Genomic DNA, 10,987 nt, shown 5'->3' on the forward strand with positions numbered 1-10,987 from the left:
GTGCGGTGCCTATTTGCCCTGCTTCCTGGCATTCCCTGTCTCCCTCCTGCAGTGCTGCCAGTTTCCATCCTCTTCTGCCAGCTGCTGCAATGGACTAATTAATAGACACAGTGAGTGATCTGTTCAGTGACCACTCCTTTGTTCATTCTTAACTGAAGCATTGCGAACAAAGTTTACTGCACTTCAATTTGTGAACAGGAAGCCACTCAGCCGCTCGATTCAGGACATATGGGGCTACAATGTGGCGAAGAAAGTAAGTCGCTACCGGTTACGGTTCGGAAGAACTGGCCGTCCAAAGTTGGGTGTTTTGGGACTTCAGCCTGGATGTGGCATAAATCGGTTTTTGGGCTATAACTTTTGAACCAAACGTGCTACCGACTTCAAACTTGGGAGCATCTTCCTGAATAGCAACCGGACATATCGAGAATTTGGAGTTTATGGGACCTTTTACCGGGAAGTTACCGGGCACACTAGGTACCCTCCGGCCTTTGGTGCTAGGACCTCCAAACTACCCACATTTGAAGGGGAGACTGTCGGCTACATGTCTACTGGCACCCAAGGCTGGCCGGTACCGTGCCTCCAAAGATGGACCGTTTAACATGGGAGTCTATATGGAAACTGGGTCAGCTTGAGACGCGATATCTCCATGGCCATTGGTCCGCTGGACCCCAAACATGGCTTGCTCAGTTCAGGACATATGGGGCTACAATGTGGCGAAGAAAGTAAGTCGCTACCTGTTACGATTCGGGAGAACTGGCCGTCCAAAGTTGGGTGTTTTGGGACTTCAGCCTGTGTGTGGCATAAATCGTTTTTTGGGCTATAACTTTTGAACCAAGCGTGCTACCGACTTCAAACTTGGGGAGCATGATACTCCCCAAGTTTGAAGTCGGTAGCACGTTCTGTTCGAGAGTTATAGCCCAAAAACCGATGGGGTCTACCAAAACCGATTTATGCCACATCCAGGCTGAAGTCCCAAAACACCCAACTTTGGACGGCCAGTTCTCCCGAACCGTAACCGGTAGTGACTTACTTCTTGATATCGGTTTTTGGGCTATAACTTTCGAACGGAACGTGCTACCGACTTCAAACTTGGGGAGCATCTTCCTGAATAGCAACCGGACGTATCGAGAATTTGGAGTTTATGGGACCTTTTACCGGGAAGTTACCGGGCACACTAGGTACCCTCCGGCCTTTGGTGCTAGGACCTCCAAACTGGTAGACATGTAGCCGAGAGTCTCCCCTTCAAATGTGGGTAGTTTGGAGGTCCTAGCACCAAAGGCCGGAGGTTACCTAGTGTGCCCGGTAACTTCCCGGTAAAAGGTCCCATAAACTCCAAATTCTCGATACGTCCGGTTGCTATTCAGGAAGATGCTCCCCAAGTTTGAAGTTGGTAGCACGTTCCATTCGAAAGTTATAGCCCAAAAACCGATCTCGAAAAGTAAGTCGCTACCGGTTGCGGTTCAGAACTGGCCGTCCAAAGTTGGGTGTTTTGGGACTTCAGCCTGGATGTGGCATAAATCGGTTTTGGTAGACACCATCGGTTTTTGGGCTATAACTCTCGAACGGAATGTGCTACCGACTTCAAACTTGGGGAGCATCTTCCTGAATAGCAACCGGACGTATCGAAATTTTGGAGTTTATGGGACCTTTTACCAGGAAGTTACCGGGCACACTAGGTACCCTCCGGCCTTTGGTGCTAGGACCTCCAAACTACCCACATTTGAAGGGGAGACTCTCGGCTACATGTCTACCAAGGTGGGGTCACTGGCACCCAAGGCTGGCCGGTACCGTGCCTCCAAAGATGGACCGTTTAACATGGGAGTCTATGGGGAAACAGGGTCAGCTTGAGACGCGATATCTCCATGCCCATTGGTCCGCTGGACCCCAAACATTGCTTGCTCGGTTCAGAACATATGTGGCTACAATGTGGCAAAGAAAGTAAGTCGCTACCGGTTACGTTTCAGGAGAACTGGCCGTCCAAAGTTGGGTGTTTTGGGACTTCAGCCTGGATGTGGCATAAATCGGTTTTTGGGCTATAACTTTTGAACCAAACGTGCTACCGACTTCAAACTTGGGGAGCATCATGCTCCCCAAGTTTGAAGTCGGTAGCACGTTCCGTTCGAGAGTTATAGCCCAAAAACCGACTTTTGAACCAAACGTGCTACCGACTTCAAACTTGGGGAGCATCATGCTCCCCAAGTTTGAAGTCGGTAGCACGTTCCGTTCGAGAGTTATAGCCCAAAAACCGATGGGGTCTACCAAAACCGATTTATGCCACATCCAGGCTGAAGTCCCAAAACACCCAACTTTGGACAGCCAGTTCTCCCGAACCGTAACCGGTAGCGACTTCTCGATATCGGTTTTTGGGCTATATCCTTCGAATGGAACGTGCTATCGACTTCAAACTTGGGGAGCATCTTCCTAAATAGCAACCGGAGCGTATCGAGAATTTGGAGTTTCTGGGACCTTTTACCAGGAAGTTACCGGTCACACTAGGTACCCTCCGGCCTTTGGTGCTAGGACCTCCAAACTATCCACATTTGAAGGGAAGACTCTCGGCTACATGTCTACCAAAGGTGGGGTCACTGGCATCTAAGGCTGGCCGGTACTGTGCCTCCAAAGATGGACCGTTTAACATGGGAGTCTATGGGGAAACAAGGTCAGCTTGAAACACGATATCTCCACGGCCATCGATCCGCTTGACCCCAAACATGACTTGCTCGGTTCAGGACATATGGGGCTACAAAGACTCTCGGCTACATGTCTACCAAAGGTGGGGTCACTGCCACCTAAGGCTGGCCGGTACCGTGCCTCCAAAGATGGACCGTTTAACATGGGAGTCTATGGGGAAACAGGGTCAGCTTAAAACGCGATATCTCCACGGCCATCGATCCGCTGGACCCCAAACATGGCTTTCTCGGTTCAGGACATATGGGGCTACAATATGGGGAAGACAGTAAGTCTCTACCGGTTACGGTTCGGGAGAACTGGCCGTTCAAAGTTGGGTGTTTTGGGACTTCAGCCTGGATGTGGCATAAATCGGTTTTTGGGCTATAACTTTTGAACCAAACGTGCTACCGACTTCAAACTTGGGGAGCATAATGCTCCCCAAGTTTGAAGTCGGTAGCACGTTCCGTTCGAGAGTTATAGCCCAAAAACCGATGGGATCTACCAAAACCGATTTATGCCACATCCAGGCTGAAGTCCCAAAACACCCAACTTTGGTGAACTGGAGATTGTTCCTGTCGTGTTTTTTTTCCTGAGACCTGTTCCCCCCTGGATCCTGTGAGTTTTAAAAGGCCGTGGCTGGGCTATAGCCGATTGCACAGTTTGCTTGCCCTCTGGTAAGCGGCCTTATATTACCAGTGAAGGGATCACTTCAAATGTTTTTTTCTGTCACTATGGTGGTGTGAATTCCCAGGATCTCATTTGCATGAACTATACCTAACAGGAGATCCATGCTGTTTTTTCCATGCTGATTTACCTCTGTTATGGACTTGATTCATATTATATTTTCATAACCAATACCGTATAGAGTTTGTGGCACGGCTTTGTTCTCTTTCCATCTTTATATACAGTAACTAACTAAATTTTTTTCTTATAGAAACAAATCACAGAAAGGCAGTTCCAACATGCTATATATTTCATTAGTGAGGTCTTCATTCTCTCAAAAATTATAATTGATATATTGAGGAATGCACAGTTTATTTACAACTGTATACAATTCCTTAAAACTAAGAAACCTTAGGTTACATGACAGTTATAAACAATGGATGGCTTCCTTTCATGCCATGCATTGTATACAAACGTGTTGCTAGATGTGATTGGTCACAGTGATCACATGGTACAGACAGGGCCAATAACAATCCATCTGTACTATGTGATTAGCTTTGGCTCATCACAGCAAAAGACACTAAATGAACCAGTAAAATGGTTGCTTATACCAATTATATTGTGTAAAAAATAAATAAAAATAAGTTATAATATATAATATTTTCATTTTTTTTGGTATTTGCTTGAATTGGGATGATGCCCTCATGATACTATGATGGTTTGCAATAAATGGCTCCACATATGTTTTGGTGATCTCCATTATGTCAAAACCCCCTCACAAACTTTGGACCTTTCCAACGCCTACATTTTCCTGATTCAACGTCTTCTGATGTTTGTCACATTCTCTATAGTCCCCTTTTATGTGTTATTTTTGTCACCCTTTTACTGTATGTGCAGTATCGTGTTTATGTCAACCCATTATGGTTTAAAGAATCTGCACCTCCAATATGCAAACAGTGACCAATAAACAAAAACATGCCCAGAAAGCCCCTCTTTAAAAACAAAAACGCCACAACAAGCTCCCAGCTTAAAAATATTGTTGTCCCGCGGGACCCCTAAGACAACCAAAAACATATGTATCCTTAATTCCCCTAGACTGAAACCCACGTCGTGTCCACAATTATCTTTGACAAAAATCTCCTGAAATCTCCTATCCTCATCCAAATTAAAAGACACCTGCATGTGCTCCTTTCTATGAACCAAATAACCAAAAACATACAACAGACAACAAATGACCAAAAACAGGCACCTAAATCTCAGAAACACTTTTGAACTGAAAAATTATCATATGAACCCTGTACAGCACTGAATGACCAGATGCACCCAGAGTAATGAATGTCCACATTCCATTGTCTGACTAAGTCATCTTTATAATACCACCCACCGAACTGACAATCTCTCACGCCATCTCAAAACTGATGGCTACTAGAATTCATTTACGATAGATGGCCATCCACACCCCTCAGAAAGATCAAGACAACAGTAAACATGTGCAGTCTCATGACTGATTGCCACATGAGGAAATAACACAGAATTTATAAACAAATATATATTTTACTATAAGGCCTCGTACACACGACCGAACATGTCTGCTGAAACTGGTCCGCGGACCAGTTTCCGCGGACATGTTCGGTCGTGTGTACGGCCAACCGGACAATTTTCCGGCGGATCGGACAGGTTTCCAGCGGACAACTGTTTCTTAGCATGCTAAGAAACATGTCCGCTGGAAGCCTGTCCGTCGGACATGTTCGGTCGTCTGTACGACTCACCGGACATGTCCGATCGGCCGAAAGCCCTCGAATGCGTCGAAGTGATTCGACGCATGCGTGGAAGCATTGACCTTCCAGGGTCGCGCACGTCGCCGCGATGGCACGGCCACGTCACCGCGTTCGCTGTCCGCGGGAAATTTGGTGTGTACAGCCATCAGACCAAAATCCGGCAGCGGACATGTCCCGTCGTGTGTACGAGGCCTGAGAGTCGGTTCACACTGGGGCGACACGATTTCCAGCACAACTTTCAGAGGCAACTCCAACACAACTTCAGCATGAACCACCAGGCGACTTGGGGCGATCTACAACACGACTTGAAGTTGCCTCCAGGACAGGGAATCTTAGAAGTGATCAATCAGAGCTTCTAAGCTCTTTTGACATCATTCTTCTTCCTGTTTCATTTCTTTGCGTTAAGTAATGTCAGCTGTCATAGCAGCTGGTTTGGCAGTATTGATCAATAAGGATCTATTGATCCTGCCAGGGATATACTGTTGTTAGGGATCTATTGTTGTCAGGGGAACTAGTGTTCCTGTCAGGGATCTACTGTTGTCAGGGATCTATTGTTGTTGTCACAGGAACTATTGTTTCTGTTAGGGATCTACTGTTGTCAGGGATCTATTGTTGTCAGGGGAACTAGTGTTCCTGTTGGGTATCTACTGTTGTCAGGGGATCTATTGTTCCTGTCAGAGATCTACTGTTGTTGTCAGGGGAACTAGTGTTCCTATTAGGTATCTACTGTTGTTGTAAGTGGATCTATTCTTCATGTAATGGATCTATTGTTCCTGTCAGGTATCTACTCTTATCAGGGATGTATTGTTGTTGTCTGGGGAACTATTGTTTCTGTTAGAGATCTACTGTTGTTTTAAGGGGATCTATTGTTGTCAGGGTAACTGGTGCTCCTGTTAGAGATCTACTGTTGTGAGAAATCTATTGTTGTTGTCACATGAACTATTGTTCCTGTCAGGGATCTACTGTTGTCAGGGATCTATTGTTGTTGTCACGGGAACTATTGTTCCTGTCAGGGATCTATTGTTGTTGTCAGGGGATCTAGTGTTCCTGCTAGGGATTTACTGTTGTTTTAAGGGGATTTATTGTTGTCAGGGGAACTGGTGTTCCTGTTAGGGATTTACTGTTGTGAAGGAACTCATAGCGGAAGAGGGTAGCTGGCAGTCCCGAGCCTTCCCGTCCCCTCTGTGCCTCTACTTCCAGTCATCTCGAGTGCTTTTTGCACACGGAGCCTCCATTTTTGTGAAGACCGTAGCCGCACATACAGTGAGAAGGACGCTGTTTCTGAAATCTACAGGACCGCAGCTGTTGACACAGCAGGGAGAAAGTTGAGGAGGAATTGTTTCCCGGGACGTACCCCATCTAAGGAGATACCATGCTGTTTTTACATGTTGGTGAGGTAAGCGCTCTGTGAGCTCAGCTGCATATGAGGATTGTCCCATCACTTATACACGGACACTTAGTCACCATTTGGGATATTCCATCACTCCTTTTCCATTGACATAGGAATTGTCATATATGAACTTTTGTCACAACTGTTTTGTATTTATTGTTTTATTTTCAGATTTTGCTCATGCACTGGACTGCTATATTGTTTTATATTTAAAGCACAGTGGTTTTCCTTTATGAATTTATCACATTGGTTTATTTATTTCCTCTCACTATAGAGCATTGCTTGTTTCATATTGGATTTATTTGTATATATTCTTTATATATAACACGTTTTCATAATTTATTGCACTATGTGCACCATTTATTAATTGCGCTCATCACCCACTGTATTCTTACCACAGTGGCACCGATGAATGTATCACCTTGGTGTATTTTTCTCTTTATATAAGAGATCTTTTTCACAGTGGACGTTTCACATTCTTATTCTTTCTATGTGCACCATTCATCAAATTTTTTGCGCTCATCATTCACTTTATTCATATCATTTGTTTGTTGTTATTGCAATCTAGATTTGAGCAGCATTATTATTTCACTTTAATTTTATTGTTTAATTTTCCACCCCTCACTTTGGAGTATTGGCTAGCGCTTCAGTTCCCCCCTTTGTATTTGGAGGTGAGCGCTCAGAGCTGGGTAGGGATGTAGACAAGGGGGAGTTCATGCACCCATTCTCTGTGAAAACAAGTGGCCTGTATGGAACTACAACCATCGTGCCTAGCCAAGGAAAACAGACATATAATAAAGGTTAAACTTACATTTGGCAGTGCGGTCGGTCTGGGACAATACATCAAAATCCTTAAAGGACAGGCGACAGATATCCAGCCAGGCATTGTCCCTGTAATGTTTGTCTGTCTTGTCATACAGACATGGTCTCTCCTTGATGAACGTTATAAGGGACTCATTATCCACAGCCTCCCTTCTATTCCCTTCCCTGGCTCTGGTAGACATGGTGTATAGAGGTTAGAGAGACAACGTCTAAACTGAAAGTAATCAGTGTCTAGGAAGGTGGGGGCTGCCTGGGGACAGGGGAATACCTGGGTGCTTCTGGGTAAATTCCTCTCTGCTTCCTGCAAAGTTGCCTCTAAGTTGCCTCATTATGTACAGGGATCAGACTTGGAGACGACTTGCATTGAAATCAATGGGTACAAGTCGCCTAGAAACCTTTTTCTGAAATCGGAGTGACTTCAGTAGTGTGTATTAAGACGGCTCCATTCACTTCCATTGCTTTTCTGGACAGCGCGACTTGGGGAGACTTGAGGCGACCTGAAGTCGGATAGCAGATCGCCCCAGTGTGAACCGGCTCTTATACATTTATTTGAAGAAAAAAAAACAACACACAGGCAATTAGTGTATATACCTATACATTATATTTTATTGCTCACACCCCAATCTTTTTCCCCTTTATTTTTACTGGAATGGGTACTATTGTCCTAGATACCTCAGAAGTAATGTATATTCTACAGTGGTCTACTGTATGTGGTTTGGTCATTTATTTCTTTTAGATTTCTTTTCATCGTTCTTTTTGAGGAATGTGATTCCTATTTCAGTGACATCATCTCCTTTTAGTTTGTCTTGAACAAAAGTGACTTCAGCAGGTAAATGAATCTGTAAAGAAACAAAATACCAGGATGATACAATATTATGTATCTATAGATAGACAACATGACAAGAGAAAAGGAAGCAAGAAATAAATAATAATAATAAAAAAAAAGTTTACTGATTTTCTAACAAAGACTTTAATCCCAGTTCAAGGATAACCCAGTCTCTCTTCCTACTTATTTATTAAGGAAGTGAAGGCCAAATTTCATCCAAAATCCCAATGTAGTTTTGAATATAGTAAGTAAGTGTTAGAATTTGTATCAAATTTTAGTTTTAATCTTTTTTATTAAAGTTTTACAAAGATAGTTATAAGTACAAACTGATCTTGGGCAGATCAATAATAGTACAACAGATATCAAAATACAACACGGTAGGAAAAAAAGACAATATGCAGCAAGAGCAAATGATCCATTCCCATAAAACCCTGTTGGGTCAAAAACAAAACTATCCATTGTAGAATAAAAGGCTAGTCAAACTAGGATTCCTGGTTCACCATGTGGAGACACTAAAATAGAATGAAAGTTGCGTACAGCCAAAAATCGTAATCTGATATAATACAGCTCCATGAAGGCCTATGCAGTGTTGTGAACCTTTGGAAAGAGATAAGCAATGACCAGTTCTCCAGATCGTCAAAAAGCTAAGCATTAGGTAACTAACCCAATTGAAGGGTGTGAATGGTCAAATAGAGCAATAGCACACAAAAAATTCTCCTGCGCTCTGGTGTCTCTTGCTATAGGGTAGCGTAATCCGATTCCAAGGTAAATTCTATAGTCTTGCAGCCCTCATCAAAATCATGGGAATTCATAAAACTAGAAAAAGAAAAGAGAAAAGAGGGCGCACCAACCTAGTGTGTTATCGTTTAGGATTCTTAAGGATTTTTAAGGAGGGAGCTACTACTGACCACCAAGGCTCTGATGAAAGGGGTTCGCCTCTGAAACGCGTCAGCCATACGCCGGTCTAATACCATCTGATCCATGCTGTTATCGTGTTCGGTGGTGATGCTGTGTACCTGATATTTCATCTGTTAAGTGCTTTTTATAACTAATTTTGTGAGCATAACCATTGTTTTAATATATCTAATAAATCCTTTCTAAACGGTAACACACTAGGCCGGTGGGCCCTGTTTTCTTTTTTCTTGGTCAAATAGAGCACCACAGGTGGAACCGGGATTTTAGCAAGGAGGGGGGCTATGGCTCTGTGGAGTTAACATTGTAATCTATTAGGATTTCATAGAACAAACAAGCAATATATTTCTTTACTTAAAAAGAGGGGCTACCAATATGTATTTATTTTTCCCAAAGTTCCACTGAAAATAATCTATAGATGTTAGTCAACAGTTTAATGACTTATAAACTTAAATAAAATAACTGAAATAAAATTGACCCATATAGCTAGATTCAGGTAGATGGGCGCATCTTTGTGCCGGCGTAACGTAACGTATATGCGCTACGCCGGCATAAGTCAGAGAGCAAAATAGATGATTTACAAAGCACTTGCTCTCCAATTTGCGCCGGCCGAACCTAAATTTAAAGGCGTAAGCCGGTGTAAGTGTAAGTGGGTGTGAACTTATGCAAATGATTGTCTGAGCGTGGTGCAGTGGATTATGCCCGGCCTATCTTCAACGGAGCATGCGCAGTGATGTCGAAGTATGATCGCTTCCTTGTGCGCATGCTCACAACTAGGCCGGCCAAACTTCCCGTTGTACGCCGGCCTACCGGCTTGCGCCGAGCACATAAATACGCTCAGACATGCGTCCGTCCGACGCAAAATTACATCCTGCTTTTCCCCCCTGAGCAAGGTAATATCCCCTATTTGGTGTGTAGCATGTGAGGGGGTGGAAGGGAACATGTAACAAGTGTGTGGGTCCCCCAACATGTGACTGCTTTGTGTCATCCACAGATGTGCAGGAGGGAGCGGGCCCATCTGGTGGCGGTGGCCGTCCCACCACATCTCTCCCGGAGCAGCCTTAGGAAGACCCCCAAGATGCTGCGGTGGTGGGGGAGTGTCCACACTTCTCCTCTCGAGGAGGTGGTGGAGGAGTCGTGGACCTTGGGCAGATCAGGCTCATTATAGAGGAGTCCAGTTTTATGGCTGGGCCCTCTCATACCTCCACCCCCATCAGGGGAAGCCCCTCTGCGTCTCCCACCAGCAGGGGAACCACCTCAAGGGGCTCCCCATACACCCGCTCCTTTGAGTCTTCTGCCCCAAGAAAGGCGACGCGGAAGACGAGGGGTGTACCCATTAGTGTCCAGGACCAAATAGCCCTGGACCAGAGCCAGCAGACCCGGCATATGGGGGAGATAGCCGGGCACCTGCAGCAGATGGCTCATAAGGCTGGCCAAATCCATAAGGCAGTGCTGGATGGCAGTTGTAACAGCTCTGCAGTGGCCACCTGTGTGGTGGACCTGCAGGCCACCACTGTCAACCTGGTGGACAAGGTAGATAACCTTATTGAGGCCGTAAACGCCAACACGGCTGCCATCCAGGAGGAGGGGAGACGGCAGCAACGCACTCAGCGGCATAACATGACCCGGCAGCTGAGGATGCAGGCCCCGACCAACCGATTTCTGAGGCGGATTGCGGTGGCCTTGGAGGGCAGGCAGCCATCACCTGCCAGGAGTGGCCCACCCGGGGATGAGCCACCTCCAGATGTCCCACCCCCCACCCCAGGCTCCCCCCAGGCAGCTGAGGAGCCAGAGAGGTGCCAGCAGGTGCAGGCGCCGTCAGGCAAAATAACTGCCTTTTTTTTCCCGGACTTTTATTTATATGCTCAGGTGATGAGTGTTTTTATTTTTATATGCTCAGGTCATGAGTTTTTTTTTTTTTTATAT

The 10,987-nt window shown here is 45.1% G+C and overlaps 1 protein-coding gene across 1 annotated transcript in view; it reads right to left on the bottom strand.

The window, feature by feature from the left end:
• Positions 1 to 7,901: 7,901 nt before the first annotated feature.
• The window catches only part of TRAPPC3L (trafficking protein particle complex subunit 3L), a 113,246-nt gene continuing 110,160 nt past the window's right edge, over positions 7,902 to 10,987 (bottom strand). Inside the window, exon 6 of the mRNA XM_040350276.1 lies at positions 7,902 to 8,162. Within this exon, the coding sequence (XP_040206210.1) occupies positions 8,043 to 8,162 (120 nt within the window). The 3' untranslated portion in view covers positions 7,902 to 8,042. The remainder of the gene's footprint in view (positions 8,163 to 10,987) is intronic.

The sequence above is a fragment of the Rana temporaria genome, chromosome 4 (assembly GCF_905171775.1).
Source record: "Rana temporaria chromosome 4, aRanTem1.1, whole genome shotgun sequence".
NCBI classification, from domain to species: Eukaryota; Metazoa; Chordata; class Amphibia; order Anura; family Ranidae; genus Rana; species Rana temporaria.